Raw genomic sequence first — 22,252 nt, forward strand, 5'->3', positions numbered from 1 at the left:
TCCTTACCCGGTTTTCCATCATCCGTCAGGTTCGGGTGGAGGGCAACACAGGGTGCCCATAACGAAGAGGAACATAACGAAGTGGAAAAAGAACGTAATAAGAACGTAATGATAAGGTGCAAAAGGCTGGCATTTTGATTGTGTGTGTGTGTGTGTGCTGGTTGAAAACTGTGTGGCATGGTAACGTCAGATGAGAAAGGGTTTTTTTTTTTTGTTGTGGAATTGTGGTTAGAATAAATTAACTCGCTTTACAGTGAGTTTTAATACATCATCCCAAGGCCAAGGTTAATATCAGCAATCCCAGACGGTACGCAACATTATCCGTTGGGAATGACTTTTGCTATGGAATTAACTTAAATTTACGAATTTTCAGTATGTTAGACCATTCCAATTGTGCATGGCTTAAATGGTAATATGTATTGATATTTTCTTTATGTGAATTCTAATTTCGAGTTGTTCATTCGTAATTGTGTATTAATTATAGTCCATGGAAAGTATTTGCTTATAAATCGCAATGTTTTGTTATTGAATTTTATCCTATGGATCTGTATACAGGCGTCCCCCGAGTTACGACCCCCTCGAGTTACGACGATTCGCAGATACGACGATTTTGATTTTGACAGTTAAAAGTTGTCATTGACAAGAAATTGATGTATTTTTTGAATATCTAGGCTGATAACCGTTATACACACATTTCCAAAGATTCCACAACTACCCTATCTTGAATATCTATATTGTTTACGGTTTTTTAAATATAATTATTACATTATCAAACATTATTTAAAATAAAATACACGATATCATAAATTCCAACTCTTCAACTTCGGTTATAAACTTAATATTCATAGATATTCGACATACGACTTTTTCGACTTACGCCTTGCTTTGGGACATTTTTTCTGTCCCAAATACAGTCGTATCTCGGGGGACACCTGTATATAATTCGTCATATCTAGCTCCGTGAACAAATGTACCGTGATTTCCTTTAATCGTTTAAAAACCCGCATCCATTATGATTATAAGCTACTAGGTGCTAACCTGGAACGACCATGTGTCATCCGTGATCTATGAGTTATGCTTGACACTAAACTTAATTTCCACGTCCATTACCAATCCATTAATCGCCACTCTAAGACTATAAAGAATATACATTGCATTAAGTCACTGTACTTGTTATTTGTTCGGTCAGTTCTGGAGTATTTTTCTGTTTTATAGTGTCCCTACTCGTCTATCTGGATTAAGAAACTAGAATCCGTAAAAAAATACACCCGTCGAATCCTAATTAACACACCACGGCACGACGATCCTTACTGCACAAGGTGCTTAATACTAAGAATTCAATCTCTCAAATATCGCCGCATGGATTCCCAGAGTGTATTCGTTGCAAAAATGCTAACACAACATCGACGATCTTGATAGTCGCTCTTGACCCCAATTAATGTTAGATCATTAAGTAGCACATAATGTTAAGATTGTTGGTTTAAGTTGCTCAGGCCACTGTGGAGGCCATTGGAAAATTTTACTGAATAAATAAATAAATATATAACATCGGTCAAACAACACAACAATCGAGTGCCAATTCAGTAAGTTCCATCTATATTCCATTTTGCTATAGAAGCAATAAAATCCTGGAGTTTTTAATGAAAAAACTAAAAAAACAGAAAAAAGGAAAGAGATACTTCAACTACACACACAAATACTTTAATAAGAAAGCTTTTGTTGTGAAAATGATTAAATGTTAAGCATATCAGAATATCTAAATTACTTATCGCATCAAAGATAACGACATATCAATAAACACCGACACAATATAATAAATATATGAACAAATTAAACATAAATATTGATGACTACAAGATTCATTCTTTCTTAACTGATACTTTTTAACTGTTAAGATAATTTTGGCCAAATAAATTCTTAATTCTTAAAAACAAATTCCTTGATTTTACTTTACACTTTTCAATGTGGCTTCTCAATGTATTTTTTGCATGAATATTCAAATTCATTGAAATTGTGTTTATTGCAAAAAAATCAAATAAAATTCCTAATGTACACAGAATGTGCGTTACATAATTATTCTTAAGAGTATCTTCATTATAGTGCGACAGATGACTAAAGCTTTCTTGTCTACATGATACTGTTAATCAACGTAGAGTTAGCTAATTATCCATCGGTATATTGTACCACAAGGGCCGTATGATATTCATGTATAAAATTAGCCTATTGAATATTTAGAGCAAATTTAATATCACAACCTACAGCGCATGCTCGGGAACACAGAGGTAATCAGTAAACAAAGCCACAACATTCTCATTTAACTGATTAATGTGTATGTATAATGTACTTTTTTTAATTCAAAATAGTCGGTTGTGATTAAAATACTTATGCTGACATGCTCGGTCCGTCCTTTCACAAATCTTTATTAGACGTTCAGAAAGAACCAAGTTTTTATACCCCTTTTCTAAGCAATCACTCCTTTGCTCTTCTCATGAAACGTAGAAATCCAAATCCATCATGGCGACCAATAAAAGAGTGGTCCTACTTATAATCTACCTAGCCACTTGTTGTTTTAACTACAACGTTTTAAGGTACAACAACAAAACCAACAAAAAATTCAATCCCTGTTTAGTAAAGTGAAATAGAATCACGTGGTTTCGATTAACGGATGTGTTATCTCGCAATTACAGCTGTTGCTCTGGGAGTATCTGAACCACATTTTAAATTACCTTCCCAAAAAGGCACTGCTATCATTACGAACGACCAATTGATCTAATTGAGCGCATTCCCTGGGATTCATTCGTTCAATCGCGTTTGTAACATCGATTAATGCTCTTTAAATTAGCTGAATCACCCGACTGTACCCTACTAGTTTTAACCTTACCCTACCGTAGCAATGGTGCACGTCATATCGAAATCCAAAATTAATTAAACCACAATTCATTGCACAGTCAAATGTACACCAAACCGGTTAGGGGAGAGGAGTTTAGTGTGGCCCATCGGGATCTACTTTCACCACAGAGTCACAGTTTCCAGGCTGCAGTTAAATACAATTTTGCTCATTATCCCGTTCGATCGATTGAATTAGGAAAACAAAGCAAATGTCAACTGGATACGTGAATGAATGTATCGTGAATGGGTGATCGTTAGATTCATTTTTGGAGTACGTACGTTTATATTATTACCATAGCACATAATAGCCGCTTTACTATACTTTTGAGCGCTAACATTCTATCGAAATTCACCATTTTTATAAAAAGTCTTGTGTTTTTAATCTAAAATGAGTTAACGAGGAGTGGAGAAAACAATCCATCATTTGCTCAACATTTTCAAATCGTTATTGCAAGTGAATTTGCATAGATTCTTCTATTTGACGTAGCGTCCTATGCGGACATGCTGGACTATACAGGCTATTGAGACTTAAGTTATTCCTACACAAAAGGATAGTGTAGTCCTTGTTTCGGAGGGATGGTTCTTTCTAGGCTTGAACCGATGACGGGCATGTTATTGTGTCGTTCGAGTTGATAACTGGACCCCACCCCTTGGATAGATTATTACTACTTTCAATCATATTTCACATAGATTGCAAATGTAGTACTATTTTGGTGTAACGTTCTACGCGGACATGCCGGCCTATGTACAGGCTTTCTAGACTTAATTAATTACCACGCAGCCGAATAGATAGTCAATCCATGCTACGGGGTGACAGTCCATTCTAGGTTTGAACCCATGGCGGGCATGTTATTGAGTCGTTCGGGTTGACGACTGTACCATGGGACCGTCCCTGTTGAAGATTGAAAATGTGATTTCATGTAATCAAAATGAGCGAACATATCAATTAAATGGTTGTTATTAATAGTTTGATAATTGACGAACACACGTCTAATTGTGCTATCAAATATAATAAATCAAACTTAACGATTCTCAAAACGAATCTTCCTTTTTTGAACATTGAAACGCTTGTTTGATAATCGTAAACAGCATAATATGCTCTTGTTGCATTATGATTAAAAAACGATTATCTGAAACTAAAGAAACCCTTATATGTATCTTTAAGAGATCTGTCTATTATACTGTTTTAATCTTCACAACAATTTCGTAAAGTATATATTGACGAATGTATATTTTTACTGAAAACGGAATGATAACGGACTGGCGCCGGATAAGTAAGTAATATTTTTACAGCTTTATATTATTTCATCACACTATCCTAAAGGTTATAAACTTGAAATGCATTTGTGCGCTTCAAAATACAGTCTCTCCCCGAGCTACGCGACACTCGAGTTACGCGAATTCGAGTTGCACGAATTTTTATTTTTGACAGTTCATATGTCAAATCAGTACAATTTTCTCCAACAATTGTCAAATGAAAAATAAATTGCAATTTGTCCAAAAATTTGAAATAACTAATAGACAGAAATAACCAATTTTGTAACACGGATTGAATTAATAAGTAATAAAGTGCATAAAAGCACTAATTTTAATAAAAAAATATTCAAGATAAAAAAATAAAATCAAGAGTATTTTGGCTGCAAGACGTGATATTCGACTTACGCGAAAATCAAAGTTACGCGAATGTCTCCGGACCGCAATATTCGCGTAACTCGGGGAAAGACTGTATTGAATAACAAAATAATGAGATGCAAAATTCTTAGTCTGATAGTCAGTCTTTGATACGACGGAACGATCCGATTGAGATTCGATTCCGACCGATCTTGTAGGAGCCGGCACATCCATCACATCAGACACCACGACGAAGATAAAATAACAACCTCTAAATTTACACTAATATATTGTATACTCTTTATCTTGTTTTCCGTATAAAACCTGCTTATTTAAAATCGATTGGATAGTGTTTATTTTCTGTCTCTAATAAAATAAATATAACGTCCGAAATTAAAGTCCATCAAAAAGTACAGGAGAGGAGAGAAATAAAGCTGCAGACCTGTGACTTATCCTTCTTTACGTAACTCTTGTCTGATTTGCTTGAAATGGAAACGTTATGAAAAATACTACATTGAACCAAACATGGAATACTCTATGAGTCTACAGCTATTTCTGGGTGTGACCATACCAGCCAATTTTATTTAAAATTAACAACACGCGTGTCGGATTGTAAAAGGCAGAGTTGAAGTTCAATTCTCATCTGGGCCGTCCCTTCTTAGGAAGCCACCCGGGACTTGCTGTCCAGTTGAGCAGTAACATACATAAGTGTAGCTAACCTCTTTTATGCGAGCATCGTGTAGGTTTTAGCGCCCATAAGAAAAAGCAGACGAAGAATGGAATTTGTAGAATCGTATCTAAATTATATATGGCTTTTTCAAATGTATCAATTGCATTCGATAAAGTTATGTTTTAATTTGATTGGGTGGAAACGGTTTTCAAAGAAGGATTATGTCGTCAGCATTTGGCTGTATTGGTCACTAACCGCAAATGATTGTGGTATTTGCCTACGGAACTGCATCTCATAGAATATCCTATCGGTCCGATGTCGCTGTAACGCATTGTACTGATTTACACACAGCCTTACTTAATGTTTAATATGCCGGGTATATCTTACTGAATGTTCCAACCAAATAGAATGCAAGTTTCACTGAAGAAATTGTTTAGTTATTCGTGACTAAAATGGATTGATTTTTATTAAAAATATACTTGATAAAAATAGTAATAGAGCCTTCCAAAACCCGATAGAGTGGCCTGGTGATCTATTTGTTTGATGCGTCGGATCCTATAAGACTGTAAGCAATCGATTCCCAGTCGGATCGTTCCCCGGTATTAATTGTTTAATTGTTTATTTCTCGTTCATTGGATAACAGTGATCCGTGTGAATGTTCTTAAGTCTAATATTAGTTTAAAATAAGTAGAAAGATCAACTTAATATCTCGTTTCGAAGGCGGTTTTTAAAGGATTGCACTGAGGTTCCAAAACTTAAACAAATGACGATTAAACACCCTAATCATGGAGTTGAAGGGGTCTCTAGAGCCATTTCCAGTTCGACTGCGGTTCGGGGCAAGTAACGGACAAGAACGAAGCTGAACAGCAGGCACGTAACAGTTTAACTGCTGGAGCAGGGATGGATAGTCGATTCCATTCTCTCAGAAAGTCTTTGGGTTGAAGGTTTCCAGCCAACGCAGGCGTATTCGAGTACCGGGCGTGTAATACCGCAGTATAGCGCTTTGATGCAGATTGGGTCTTTGAAATCTTTTGTTACCCGTAACAACATGCCAAGCAACTGATTACCTCGAGTAATCACCTGCTCCGTTTGCTGGTCAAATGACAGCTTTTAATCAAGTATGACACCGAGATCCTTCATAGCATTGATGCTTTCTATTGGTATACCGTTAACTGTGTAGCTGGTGTTCCTAATTTCTCGTGCTTTTAATGTCATCTGCGTACATAAAATGATTCGCTACTGGTACTACATAAGATAGGTCGTTGATGAGCAGTACGAACATTAAAATTATCGATTGTCTCGACAAATTTTTTATAGGCTGGCACGACCAAAAGAAGACCCCAAAAAAAAGTATCCCCATACAAAAAAAATAAAAGAAATATAGAAAATCAATTAACCTGATGGAAAAAGAGGTAAAAAATTTATATGTATTTTTGGAATAAACATTCAATTGTTTTAGAATTCTACATAATTATTTGCTGTAGTTTTTATTTTATTTTATTTTTTGTTTTTTTTTTTATTTGCTTTAAATGAACTCAGTCAATTATTTAAAACATTATTATGAAATGTGTAATTATTTTGACTGTAATATGTACATTGTTTCAAGAAGTTAAATGATAAAACGCCCAAAAGTAGTTCATTGTTGGACAAAAAGAGAAGCGGTAGCTTAAATTCGATTAGGGAAACCCTGCCGGCATAAACATATAACGTCGGACAACCCTCATTTTGTACTTTGTTTTATGAACGAGTGTTACAATTTATTATAGACATTGCCCACGTATCGCTCACACCTCATCTCAAATAATAAAAAAAAGAAATAAAAATGTAAACTAACTTCCAAACAAAAACACATCAGTATATTCTAGTCACCATCGAAAGTGAAATGAATTGGATGATTATTTTATAACTTTTTAACATTCGATGTAAGGCGGCGCACATCCACACCATTTCGCACCTCCCCCCCCCTTCTCCCAAAAAAAACGAATTGCCAAACACTCTGAACTGTAGTAGTAATTGAATAGGCAAAAGGTTTTGCCCTCCGTCCGGAAATTATTTATCAGTTTCGCCCAATTTCGCTTCCCCGCTCGGTAGGGACAACAGATTAGGGATTCGCACTCCCGTTTAGCATCCAAATATCTGCTCCCCCCACTGCTCATCCCACGTGCCACCACCAACCCAGCGCCAAACGCCGCTAGAAATCAAACCTCTACAAACTCCGGGGAAAAGCAAGCAAACGCAACCGCACGCAAAAACATACACACAGAGCGTACCGAAAGACAAAGCTGTAAACAGCAGGTTTACCCATTTCCATGGTGGATGGGGGATGGTGGTTCGGTCGAACAGGTCGGTCCGTTGGGCTGAGGAGGTTATTAAATATTTAAGGCAACAAACCAGGAAGCTAGGATGACGACCCACACCAAGCTCTTTGCACAAATTTCCCAACTAGCAAGCCGCTGCCGCTGCTGATCTTTGCGCGAACGGTATATGGCCAATGCAATGGGTGGTGGTGATACGGCACACCGATGTGTCGATGTTGCTCGATGTGCTTGATGCGCATGTCTACCCAAGTCCCAAGCACTAGCAATAGAGCGGAGTCCACCCGTTTGTTGCACACCCGTTTGAACGTGCAAATTACGTTACGTTCGCAGTAGTGCCAGCCCGGTACGGCCCCGACAGGCATTGACGAACAACAACAACAACAAAAAAAACCCCTAGGCCCTGGGAAGGATTTCGGTCGGTCCGCTAAAGCCCCCCCTCTCCCCGGGTACAATTTCCAATTCAACTTTCGGGGACACTTTGCGGGACGGAGAGAAATCGGAATGCGTACCGTCCGTTCCTCTACATGCCGCTGTACTGCCCTCGGCCTCGGTGGTGCTCGGGCCACAAATGGTGTTTTAAGGCTTAATAAAGAAGCACGATAGAAGTAGGCAACTCGTGCATGAATATTCAATTACTCTTTTGCTTTCGAATGACGCGAAATCCTGCCGGTATGTGCCGTGACCAGACCAGACCGGAGTGAACCGACCGAGTGAATGAAAGAGACAGAGAGAGAACGCGTGTGGTAGTGCGATTTGTAGACCATTTTCCACAAGTGAATACCAATGAAACTATCAACTAGAAGAAGGTATAATACACACACACACACACACGCACGCACAGTGCCGAAATTGTTAGTGGTTAATAAACATTCAGTGGGAATTTGTTTGAGTGGTTATTTAGTGTGTTTTCTTTTGGGGACACGCTTCCGATGTGGATGTGGGTTTCGTAGAACAGGAACCAGAAATTACAATTTCTCCGGAATATATTAAATTCACTTCCTCTTGGGGACTAGAGGTGTTTAGAATGGATGGAAAAACGGTACAAAACAATACAAACAGTTTACGCAACAGTTTCGTTATAGTCTTATAGCCTCGAAACCAACGTATATCTTAGGCACTAACGCATGGCTACCGTTATATTGGGGCACGATAGTGACTGAAAGACATAGCACCTAAAAGAATAATATAAAGCATAAGACATATACAGGATTTCTTATTCAACCTTTACTGTTATTAACAACGTCATTAACTATACAATAATTATTTACTTCGAAGAAACTAATCACATGAAAATCGATTTCCGTTGAACTTTGGAAGAGATTCTAATGCATTTTTTATTCTTCACAAAATCCTAGCATACTTTACAACTATTAAAAACTTAAAAACAAATCCACTATCATCAATTAAATAGAGTTTAACGTTTAAACACAACTTAAAGATGAGAGAGAGTCATAAAGTTTCTTTGAATAAAATATCCCTTTGGAAACAACATTGAAGCGTATGTTCCATTCTTATTTCTCTTCTCCTTTTTGGTGTAATGTCCTTAGTAGTCCTTGCTACGGGAGGACGGTCCATTCTAGGCTTGAACCTATCACGGAGCTATTATTGAGTCGTACGACGCTGACCTACAAAAGAATTACCTAAGCCTCTAATAGGAATCGCAAACTGTGACTAATAGATTTACACTAAAAGACTAAAACAGAGGCCTAAACCTTGCATGTCGTTAAGTAGTATAAGTAGTTTTTATGATATGATAAAAGCAACCAATTTCTGTAACAATCAGATAGGGTACGATTCCTATGCCGACTGTCCCCACTTAGCGAAGGATGACTACATTATTTGGTGCAATGAGTCTATACAATCAGTGTGTGGAGAAGAACCCAATAACGTATGGCTATAAACTATAAATGTTTAATAAAATGCCAATAAGAGCCATAAAATCCCTTATGCAATTTTACATGGAAAACGGTCATTTAGCAAAATCATAAGCGATTTAAGAAAACAATGATTAATTGTGTATTACCCTGACTCGGGGCTGGTCTGGTGGTACAGTCGTCAACTCGTACGACGTAACAACATGCCCGTCATGGGTTCAAGCCCCGAATAGACCGTGCTCCCATACGTAGGACTGACTATCCTGCTATGGTAACAATAAGTCACTGAAAGCCAAGCTCACTTCACTAGTAGGTACAGGCAGGCCTTGACCGACAGCGGTTGTTGTGCCAAAGAAGAAGAAGAAGATTACCCTGACTCGATAAAAGGCTGAATAGTGCCAACAGTGAGAAATTTGCCCGCAAAGTAAACCTTTTTTTACGCAAGAAAGCAGTTGAAGTAAAAAGCAGAGATTTTTTTTAATATTATCAACTGTTGTATTACAATTATTAGGTGGATTTAATTATACGTTGCATGACAACTGAAACTGATATTTTAAGACACATTTCCTTACATTTACATTTCCGCAGGTGCAAATTTGATTATAAATAAGTTGTCATAACTTAAGAAACTTCAGATGAGTCGGAAAGATATGAAATATTCTATATTCTTCCTGCTGAAATATTATCTATATATTTTCCACTCTTCCTACTGAAATATTCTCTATGTTTTCACTACTCTGCTCCACACCTACGAAACGGTCACCAAACGTTTGTAAAGTTTACCAAACACACATAATTAAACGCTTGGGATAAGCAAAAAAATGCCACTTACACAACGAATCCTTCACCTAAATTTAACCAATTTACTAATTTTAATCGAAGTTATCGTACACCAAATATCTTAACTATTTATGTCCCTCGAACGATTCAAACTCAAAAAGAAATGTTTAAAAATAACTCTAAACGAACGTGATTGAATATAGGGCCGTATTCAATAGCTAACTAACCCACGTATAGAAATCGATTATATTAAACTAAACAGCTGATCAAGGGCCGTTTCATGTCGTTCTCTCAAAATACTTCTGTAAATACATTCTTATTCCAATAAGCCAACAGTGAAAAAAAAAACTACTCATACAACACAGTACGCCACAAACATTTGCGTACGTACAGCGCTGTAAGCCACGCCTTCGCGCAAGACGAAAAGGGCTACACGCTACGAGCGGCCTGCTTCCAGGAACCGATCGATATGCGCCGTAGAGCGTAACTCCTTTTCCAGGAGGGGTCGCTAATTAGGATTCATCAAGCATTGTTGCTGCCACTGCTCAACCCTTGAGTGATCAAGGAATTATTTTCACGTAGAATGAATTATACGTGTATTAAAACTACGCCAAATAAAAGGTTAGGAGTCTACATTTATAATCTTATTTTTATACATTTAAGGACGGTTTTAATTTTTCGTCCAATGATGTGTTTTTTTAGCAATCCTTTACTGTTGTTCTAATAATGACAATATTTTAGTACAACGTTTATCCGTCAGGTTATGGCCGCCTTTTGCAAACGGTTGAATGACACCAACCTCTTTACACGTTCCTCCCTACCGAATGGAAGAGCGAAACACATTGGCCAACCATTCTAGTGGCAACTTAGCGCCCTAACAACAAAGCTCTTACAATAGAAATTCCACAGAAAAAAACACCCATACACACAGCAACGTTGTAAAAGTGCGCAAGCAATCATGCCAACAGGCCGCTCGCCCGAAACCTTCTCCACATCACCCCTCTCTGCTGTGTCGATAGAATAGCAAACCTGCAAACCTTTTTTCCGATGATACTTTGCGCCCCCCCCCCAAGGATTCCTCACCAACGTTATCTTGCTGTTGCTGTTTTGCGTGACAGAAGATCCTACAACCTTACAGCCATTGTTATTTGTGCGCCCTGTCACGAACGCCAACGCAAAAATCAGCGGACCCCGTTTGCGTGTGTCCTTTTGCGCTAAACGTGGGGTTTTGGGGGCGCGAGCCCATCAACACTGTCCCCCGTACTGCCACGGAATCATTCCGTTTATTAACGAACAACATCACACCAACGCATCCTTTCACTAGCACACACCCTACTACCGCCCAAAACTATCAAGGGAAGGCCCATTCATACGTCAACCTCACAGCAAACTTGTCATGAAAATGAGGTTATCTTGAGCGTTTTGACGCGGCGGGGCCGCGATTATATTATGATGTGCCGCGCGCGACGGGGTCGTGCTGACTGCAATCGATAAAGAATTCAATCGCCCGCGTTCGATCGGAGGGAAAAGGGTGTCTTTCGTTTTTGCTGTTTGGCTGACTGACGGGCGGAACATTCACTGCTTGCGCGTAACATCCCTTGCGCGGTGTGCGCAAAAAAAAAAAATCCCTGAACTGCCGTGGGCGGGAGAGGTCAAAGGTGTAACCGATGGGGCCCTGGTGTGAAGGAATAAATAGGCAAATGGCAAACAACGGACCGTAGTGTCATCATATCATTAGCAGCTCCACACAACACACGCACACAATGGTACACAGGCCCTTGTTAGCGTTGGACGAACGGACGGCGGACGAGACATCTCACATCAGTTTCCGTTTCTATTATGTGTGAGTCTGTTCTGTTTTTTGTGTCTTCCTTTATTTGTGCTTTCTGTTGCATTACTAGCAGCGTACAACATTCCTTAAAATGTTTGGAATTTTTGAATCGCGCATTTCCTCCCCTTTCCCTCTAGACACAGATTCGTAGTTAAGTGAAGCATCGCGCTCCCACCGCCGGCACTCTTACGCACCAGAAAGATCCTTGCGTGCTAATAAATTCCAGCCCTATGACCGATGACCGAGACACCGAGGTGATATGTGGGGAAGTAAAATAAGAAAAGGGAAAACAAAACAACCATACGATACGGTGTTCAAATTTTCGCAGACCTAGAATCATACGCACTGTACAATAGAGAGAGAGCTCTGCCACAAACAAAACGGGTTACGAAATTCGATGCCCACCAAAGCAACAGGGCAAAAAAAAACGGTAGGAAAATACGGCAATAGGAAACCCACAAGCAGTCAAACCCGTAGGCGGTTTATTTTGGTAAAAGATTACCTATTTCAGCAGCTCCTTGAGCTGCTGCTACGGTGAGCTCTTCACCACCTTCCTTCCTCTTTACCAGTTAACGCCTTTCTAATCTCCTCAAACGCCACCACAACTGCCATTAAAGCGAGATTTTTTTTTTTTTTGCTTTGTTCTTTACCTTGCTGCCCAGCGCTCCCAACCCTCTCCCAACAGTTGTTGATCCTTTTTGTGTTGCTCTCTCTCTCTCTCTTTCGCTCTCTTTGCAGAAAAGGCAGCATTATAACACGCTTTAAATGCGCTTTATCCCATCCTGACAAGATTGCCTTTGATTTTCTGTTTTGTGTTCGTTTCAATTTTTTCACACCTTCCCTTTTTTTTGTTGCTTTTGCTGCTGCTAAGAGCGGATGAGTAATGGCTTTATTATTATTATTATTATTATTATTTTTAAATCCTTTCTTTACATTTGCAATCCTTAAAGTGTGTATGTCGTCGTACACATTTGTCACTATCGTCACCTCGTTGCCATAGCGAAACACGAGAAGCAGTCTCCTTGCTAACGTCCTCAGGAGGACGCGAGCCTACAAAAGACATGTCATCCAAGTATGCCAAAGTTCGGTGGCGCAAACGGTGGTTGCAGGGAACGCGTGCATTCAGATGAAATGCTATGCTGTGCGGCTCTCATACCTCATGCGCGCCAGTTTCTGCTAATCGTTTGTGCGGTGAGGCGGGGCTGATGGTGGGGGGAGGGCATAGAAATTCGATACTGTACTCTGTACACGGCTGACTCGTCCCCGTTCCTGATCTTTCCTGCTGCACACACACCGCACACGAACCGCACACAAACTATTTCAATCGCATCCTGATGCCGTTGCCTTTTTCCGGTGCCAATCTCACTTCCCGGGAGTAGCTATTTCCTTCTCATTTCCGCCCCCAAGCGAGAGAGCAAGGTACGTGACGCGGGCTGAATGCAGTTTGCGATGATGCACCGAAACGATCGGTTTTGTTGCAATTGCTGCTGCTGCTGCTGCTGACACCAAAACACGGGCAAGGGATAAGTGTTCGTAGAAGTGCAAGGAGCAACAACAACGGAGCAACAACAAAAATGGGAGTGTGTGTGTTTCCATAATCCACTTAAAAACTGTTTAAATCCGGCCCAAACAAATCCGGCAGCCGTGGTTCGCACGGACAAATTGGACGGATGGGTTGTGAGAAAACCCCATACCCATGAGGAAGCTTCCTGGAAATGCGTTCAAGCTCAACCTCCAAGCTGTCGATAGAGGAGAAGCCTTTTGGGCACTAATCCTGTTCGAGATTACACGAGCCTTTCGGGCAGAGCAACAACAATGGGCTCGAGCGACGGCGTGAAGTGGTGCAGAACCAAAATGACCAACCGGGTGCATGCATATTGAAGCACTTTTCGGTGAAATCTCCTCCAAAAACAAAAAGAACATCAGAAGAAATAGAAACCCGTTTCGCAGGAAATGAAAATCTGCACAAATTTGGACAGAATGAAGAACCATCTAGGGACCCCCTTAGCTGCCAATTTACGAATAGAAGAGAGAGTAATTTTAATAAGCTTCAAAATACTTTGTAGCTGCCCAGACACAAGTTTCCAAGCCGGTAAACAAGTGCATTATATGGTAATTATGCACAGACAAACTCATCTCACAGAAAGGGCAACGGAACGGACTTGCTTACCGCTCATGCTCGCACATACAAACTAGAATGATTTCTATAGCACATTTACACAAAATACCACACGGCGGTGGTGGTGGTGTCAGGCCTTTTTTTTTGCTGTAAAAAACTGTAAAAAACCAAACGCACGGAAACTGCATGTTCCGTTTTTTGTGTGTGTGTACTTCCCATCATTAATTAGCCTTCGTGTTCTGCGAGGTGAAAACTTCTCTCTACCACGAGTCCCCAAGTCCCCCTTTTCGGTCACAGGGAGGACAATGAACGCGAATGCTGCCTGTCGCCGCTGGGCTTAATCTCTCTGCTCTAGCGTAAAGCCTTACGGAAGGATGTTTGTGTCTAAGTGTGTGTGTGTGTGTGCTGGTGCCGGTGTGCCGGAGCAGATTAACCCACTTTATTAGTGGGAATGGGGGCGCCAGCAACCTCCAGCCCTTAACGTAAGCCCGGTTCCTGTCGAAAGAACAAGCGCATTCCCGAGTCGTGAAAACAAAACAGAAAGAACGAGAGAGAGAGAGAGAGAGAGAGAGAGAGAGAGAGAGAGAGAGAGAGAGAGAGAGAGAGAGAGAGAGAGAGAGAGAGAGAGAGAGAGAGAGAGATATATACTCCTTCATCGTGGCACGACGGAGTGAAACGGGCAGTTTATGTTCACGAACCAGCCTATTCTTTCACAGGTTCCGATGTGTTCCAAACCGCCCCATACTCCACACCATGTGTCTCGATGTCTTTTTGGTGTCATCACGAACGATGCGGCGCGCTGAAGTCAGTTGTTTGCAGTCATGCCAATGGTTCCTACCTAGCGCCTGGGCCAGTCTAAGGGAAAAAGCATCGGCCCGAGGGTATGAGAGGGCTATTGCACTGCAATGGGGCACTACAGAAGCTCTAGAGACACTTTCAGCAGTCCCATAATCACGTAAACATGACGGATAGTAAACATACACACTATCGGGCTTTGCGCGAAAGGTGCCCCCGCGTTACCCACGCTGACGCTGTCGTCCCAACAGTAAGTGAGCTCCGTAAATGGAGAGCTGTTGCTGGAGCCATAGCTTGCTTCGATGCGATGCTGCTACTACTGGTAATGCATCTCATAAACTAAGAGTGGAACAAACGGGAGCAAAATAACAGCTACTCAACATCGCAAGCCGGCCGGCCACACTCTTCTCTTTGTCTCGCTCGCTCAGTCTTTCTCCTGCTTCAGCGAAATATTCATGTGACATTCATCAGCTTCAACTTTTTGCAACGTTCCCGTTGCCGGTACATTTGCCCCACATTCCCCCTGCCCTGTCCCTCCAGCCAAAACCATCCAAAAAGCATCCTGAAGCCAATGTACTGATAACAATGACTAAAGGCACAACCCTTTACCTAAATGCAGCCGTGTAGTATTGGTGTGTGTGTGTATACGGGAACATTCCGATCCTGGTGCCTCTGGTTTGCTTGCTCCTCTCATGGCCTCTTCACCACCTTCCCTACTTTTGGTGCGTGTGTGTGTGTGTGTGTGGATCCGGTTGCGAAGGTTGTGCCCTTTCCCATCTCAACCCCCCTCCCCTCCTGCTTCCCCGTAGCATTGCGAATCGTCATCGTAAAACGGTTCCATTTGTTTGTTTTATTTCACACCTTAAATTTTTGGCTTTATTATTCTCGTGCGCATAGAATATCATGCACAGCTCTCCTCTCCCGTAGCCCCCACTTTGCACCGCTTGCCACTTCCCCTCTCTTCTGAAATTTGCACCGTTTCTCCCTTTTGCTCCTTCAATTCTGTTGTTCCCCACTGCAGGCAGGCAGCTCGCGCAGTGGCAGCAGCTCGCGCGGGGAATCTTGTGCTGTAAGGATTCACATATTTTTTCTTTCCTTCTTTCTCACCTTTTTCCAGCTTCCTCTCATAGGTAAACGTGTCTCGGTGTGTTATTTGCTTGCCTCGTAAAACGGGACAGTTTTTGCTGTCTATCTTTGGCCCCAGCTCATATTACACTTAAAAGAGTTCTTGCAAAAGTTCTTATTGGGAATGGTTTTATGTTCTAAAACAAAAGGCAGTTTAAACAAATTAAACACAAACATGGATGATATTGACGAGTTGAGTTATTTACTAAAATTAAACTAAATAAAGCCCTTTGGTTAAAGGTTCTAGACTAACGCTAAGTCTTTCAAATTCATTTTCTTGAATTAAAATCATAAAATAATCAGAAAGATTACATATTACATTGCTTGACAAAGGATATGAGTCATTTAATCGAAAAGCATGAACCAAAGCAAGAACAAGGGTAGAAAAATCCTTCTATTAAAATGCCGTCGGTAGTTTGAGCCTTTAAGCTAACATACGAAAAAAGTAGAGGAATATTTTAAGGCTTTTCATACAACTTTCTTGCGATTAAGTGATATTATTTTCAGTTTAATGTAGTATAATTTACCGCACAAAAAACAACAATTTAAGGTATTTTTTTTAAATAAAGTTGACTATTTATTGTTATTGATTTCGTTCCTATAGCACCAAGCTGGTCCCAAATTTTGCTCCTCAAAATGTACTTCTTGTATGCATCAATGATCAATGTGAGCAAATGTTATCCAAAAACAAACAAAACACACACATACACAAAGCATATTATAAATCTTTCCCCAAAAGGCCTCGCTTCGCCACAAGGTAATTACTGTATGCGCACAATGTGTGTGTGTGTGTGTGTGTGTGTGTGTGTGTGTGTGTGTGTGTGTGTGTGTGTGTGTGTGTGTGTGACTAATATTTCCACTAAAGGATGATCGGCAAACGGCCGCCCAACACTATTAGCACTTGACACATTAACCGCCTCGCCGGCGCCTACACACACACTGGACTTATCATAATTTATTCAAACAGCCCCAGCCCTGTCTCACTAGGTTAATTAATTCGCCAGTAACCAGCGCCAGCGCCCATCCGGCCATCCTTTCTGTACAGTCCTGTAGCACAGGACACAAAAGCACACATACACACACACCCATATAAAACCGCAATAAAAAAAAATCCGCAAAAAAAACAGAGCTACCAAGTTGTATACGTATACTCCACCATATCTCGTTAAGGAATGATGAAATGGCACCGTTTACGGCCTGCTAAACATACAGAATGAACTGCCGGGCCGGGCGACGGAACAGAAGCGGCCCATCCTGCAGCGCGAGGCGCAAAGGGCGTGCATGCATGCATGTGTTGCTGCAGTCGCACGACATTGCGCGAGCTGAACGTGTAGTCCTGTGACGCCTGCATCGCCTATGTCACGCGACACTGTGGCGTCAGAGATTGTGGCAAACCGGCAGCGGTACGGGACACTCATGAGAAACGTGCGAAATTAGCCGCGAGCCGGGCACACACAGTAATTTGCCACACTCGGTGGCGTTTTGGGCTGTTGTGGCCTGTGTTGAGTGCTTGCGCACGAGATAGATTATGCATTATTCATTTACGCGAGCGAAATTGTTTATTATTTTTAAACGGTAGAGAAAGTTTTCCTTTCACAAGGAAGAGCAATGCACGATAATGATTCAATTAATATTGCACAAAAGACATAGTAATGTACAGCTACAACAGGAAAAATGGCCCACGAAACACAGAGTAATTCATTTGGGAAGCTTTTAAAGAATTACTAACTAAAACTTTATGCTTTTCCCCTTCAAGGGTTAAATTGAACGACAAGTAGTGACTTATTACATCATAATTCACTCCAATAGTAGACGGACCTGCAGCAGGATATCCATCCGTAGTGCATGCGCCTGCGCAGGGCATTGTGGTTCGCTGGCAGCAGGAAACATCGTGTACCGAAGTCAGCAAAGAAAGAGGTCTGTAAATAATCATTCATTTGTAGAATCTTTTGCACTCCAATAAAACGCAACAACACAGTGTACAAGAAAGACCATTCAAAGATATTGATACGGACATGGTGACACTAATTGTGACCGAGAATTGTCACTAAAAGGCACAAGCAATAGGCAAATGGATTTGGACCTCAGCTATACAGGGTTTCCCACGATTTATTGGTCAGTTCCCATGATTTATTGGTGCGTTCTCACGATTTTTTGGTCGTATCCCATAGATTTTTGGTTCGTTCCCATATTTTATTGGTATTTTCCGATTGGATATCAATACAATTGGACCAACAAATTCTGGGAAACGACCAAAAAATCGTGGAAACGCACCAAAAAAATATGAGAACCCATCAAAAATTGATGGGAACCAACCAAAAAATCGTGGGAAACCCTGTAAGTAGGTGTAGTGGAACATATTTTCATATGTTTAATTAATCTCAATAGAATTGTTACACTTACTGTCACAAAAGCATGAATCAAACCCTAAAATAATAGCCATTTTATATTCTCTTTATCTAGCGAAAGTCACATATTACTGAAACATTTTAAGCAAATGACTGTTTGTGTTACAATAATTAATATACACTATATAATTGTATAAACCTTCAGGGACATAACGAGCAATATCGATTCGAATTAGTGTGATAAATACGTGCAACATTAACAATATATTAGCGCTATTTCATCATCAAATTAAAAGTTTGATGTTAGGCCGTTTCCTTAGTACAGTCGTTAAGCCGCTCGTCCTTACTGTCCCTATGGATTCAAACCGCTGAATACCCTTGGACCATGCCTCCCAATCAAAGGACTGACTATCCTGCTGCGGGTAAACCAATTGGACACATACATACATCAAAGCCCATTATTAGCTTCAACAGCGTATGCATTCAGGGTTCCGTACAGAACAGCCCGTTAGAAGAGTAAATGTATTCGAATAATCAGACCGGTGTCTAGGCACAAGTAATTGGCCGACGGTCTAGATTGTATTATCATTTCATCATCATCAAGAGATCATCAATTCTTACTCTCTATTATCAGGCTCGATCAGATTGTTACCTCATCAATCATGTAGTGCTATCATGTTATCATGTACCAAACAGATAGAAAATATAGTTCTATCACACTTTTAGGCACAGTGAGGGAACAACGGCTCTTGGATATCGTGAGGGGGGCTCTAAACATTTCATATATTTCATAGAACACAATTTTTGCTCTTGGTTTAACAATTGTAGCTCTTCGCGTGAAACTCTACGAACATTATTGTAGAATTTGGCTCTTTCGGTCGTAAAGTTTGCCGACCGCTGGGCTAGACAAACTAATCAACCGCTTAGGGGACCGAGAAGAAATTCTCATTCAACCTCCCGTTAGACATTCCAACAGGGCTCTGGACATGTGTATTGCTGCTTAAAGCCTCTACTCGTTTTAATTTGCTATTGCTATTAAGTTATGGTTAGTTGAAGCTATTAATCTGTCTCAACACACGTTCAGAAAATGTTAAAATAATGAGCATAATGATACAAAAGTGCTACAATTGGTTATGGCATTAGTTACTGTCACACTGTACACTTACTGTCACAAAAGCATGAATCAAACCCTAAAACAATAGCCATTTTATATTCTCTTTATCTAGCGAAAAGCCTTTTTTTCACGATTAAGTTAATTAACACAATTAATCGTTACTATTGTGTTTTGCTTAATTTCAACAACTTTATGTACATCAAAATAAGAGAACATAGATGTATTATGCAAGTGAATTTGAACGCTTGATCCAATATTTCCGCAATGTTTGTGACAGAAATGATTCAAAAATTGTCAATTGCTCAGGATGATTGATGATTTTACATGACTTTTGCAATTTTTTTTTAGTTCCATGAAAGGAAAGATACAAATAGGTGAATAATTTTATAAATGAGTTTTGTAAAGGTGGCTGCATCTCTGAAGTTTTAATTTTATTGTATTTAATCATAACAACAAGTCAATATCAGGTGGTAGTTTGCCAATGGTGGTAATACCATGGAACAATGAAACCCATTGAAGTAATTTTCATAATAAATAACAGTTTGGCAACACTGAACTTCTAAACTTTATAGACAAAATTTGAGCAAATCAATCAACACAATTTAAACAACATTTCAAACCAAAGCACTGTTAAAAAAGCAAACTAACTGCACTACTTACTGTTGGCTGACTGTGCCGAGTGCAGCTGCAGCGACCCACCGCCGGCGGCCGCACTCGCAATGTTGTGGGGCAGAAAGGCGGCGGCAACGGCGGCGTGCGCGTTAAAGTACGCCATCCGCGAGGCCGCCGCCATCTGCATCTGGTGCGGATCGGCACAGCCGGCGGCGGCGGCCGCCGCCGCGAACGAGGCCTGCCCGACGGTGGTCGGATAGAGGGACGGTGTGACCGCCGACACGACGCCACTGGGCCGCGTCGACTCGCCGCTGCTGCCCAGCCCGAGCAGCTCCTGGATCGCGAACGGTGACCGCTGCGGCATGGTCTGTACGGGACGGTGGAGGGCCGCGGCTGCTGCTGCTGCTGCCGCCGCTGCGGCCGGTGCGGTGACGTGTATCGTTTCGGTTCGGGGCAAGGGCTCCAGATTCATGCTTCGCATTCGCGCGGACCCTCCAGACGTGTGGTTTGCTCTGTGGCACGTATGGAAAGGCAACAATTTAAGCCTGCAGGCGCGCCCCAACAAGGCGTTGTAAGGGCTCCTGGGACAGGCTCTCTGTTGCTGACCGCTCTGACCTACTGCTTTGCCATACACATTGCTTTGTGACTGTGTTCGGATCTGCTGGCTTTGACTTTGGCGACTTCCTAAATTGCTCTATTCGCTCGCAAGACTTCCCTTGTCTGGCGTGATGCACAAGTTATGCAAGGAGCTGTTTCGAATGCTTGTCTGTGGCAGCCCAACGGGGCAGTACACGCCCCAGGCGCGACTCAGTGGCTAACGGCCAGCGCATTATACTATCAACATCCTCGTGCAAACCCCCACATCACCATGGCGCTTACTTGGATAATTGTTACACAATTAAACGCACCAACACAATCGCACCAACACTCACAAACACACGCGTAGCCCTCCCCGTTAAGCACTGTAAACACACAACGTGGCAGCCTACTACGACGAATCACCGTGAATGTTATCGTTACTGAGTCCACACACTGAGAAAAGGACACTCTCATTCGCCCCCTCACTCTCACTCACTCTCTATTGCAAAATACTCTTCTTTTTATCATTTGTTTTATAGGCTATTACGCTATTGCTATTACCCCCGTACGCCACACCACCCATCGACAAGTAGCATCATCGCATCGGACACGTCACAGGTTGGCGTGCTAAATTCGACTGCGAACAACCAACAAAAACAAAGAAAAAACGCCAACACCGCAGCACACGTTATCGCAGACAAACCACCCAAAACACCCAACACGACGACGCGCACGCCAACCGTTAATACGCGGCCCGGCACACAACACACAACACCACCACCAACCAGCACGAACGACACCTTTTGCGTTTTGCGCTGCCCGAGTGTCCCGGAGTACGAGCGCGGCTGGAATCCTAACATGAAATGGTGAAGTGAAATGAGCCCGCGATGAGATGATGATGCTGATGATGCCGTCGGCGCGTGGAACTGGCTCCCGCGCGCTTCGGGTGTTTTGACCGCGGTCGGGTTTCCAAAGCGAGAGCACAAACCGTATCGCCCGCTCTCCTTCGCGCTCACTATCTTTGCGGTACGCTTTTGTTCTTTTGTTGCGTTATTTATCGGCCGCTCTCTGCTTTGCTTCTGTTGCGCTGCGTGTACATAGGCGTTGCGTCCATTGCACACTCCGCCATTGAACTCGCGTAAGAAAGGGGGCGTGGCTAACGCGCCGTTGGGGCGTTTGCGTGCTGTGTGCAATCTTTCTGCCACTTACTTTCTTATATACTACGCATTTTTTGCTGTTGTTGCTGCTTTGCCTGCTTTTCAGGCTCGGGCTCGGTCAGCTTGTTACGAGTCAGGATTAGCACACGGCCAGGGGAAAAAGGAAAAACGGTTTGCACAGGGACAGAGTGCTGCTGGTGGTGCGATGGTGGCAACGCGCGGATCGTAGTATTTTAAACGATGGAGTCGTAAAATCTGTAATTTTATTACTGATTTAACAATGAGAACATGTTAATTAAAACAGTAATTAGTTTGTTATTGATTGGCTGAATCTTGACAGTGGCGTCGGCTCTCGCCACTCTTGCCAGCGAGCGCACGAGCGTGCGCGCGAGTGGTCGTGCCGCGCTTCAGGCCAGCACAGTAGCCAGAG

The 22,252-nt window shown here is 41.6% G+C and overlaps 1 protein-coding gene across 3 annotated transcripts in view; it reads right to left on the reverse strand.

Annotated features, from left to right (window-relative positions):
* Positions 1 to 21,559, reverse strand: part of LOC1270784 (homeobox protein unc-4) — a 61,980-nt gene extending 40,421 nt beyond the window's left edge. The window contains exon 1 of one of the 3 annotated variants that reach the window (XM_061657331.1): positions 20,135 to 21,559. In XM_061657331.1, the coding sequence (XP_061513315.1) occupies positions 20,135 to 20,567 (433 nt within the window). In that variant the 5' untranslated portion in view covers positions 20,568 to 21,559. The remainder of the gene's footprint in view (positions 1 to 20,134) is intronic. The other 2 variants (XM_061657333.1, XM_061657332.1) reach the window with 2 other exon arrangements.
* Positions 21,560 to 22,252: the final 693 nt, after the last annotated feature.

The sequence above is a fragment of the Anopheles gambiae genome, chromosome 3 (assembly GCF_943734735.2).
Source record: "Anopheles gambiae chromosome 3, idAnoGambNW_F1_1, whole genome shotgun sequence".
Lineage (NCBI taxonomy): Eukaryota > Metazoa > Arthropoda > Insecta > Diptera > Culicidae > Anopheles > Anopheles gambiae.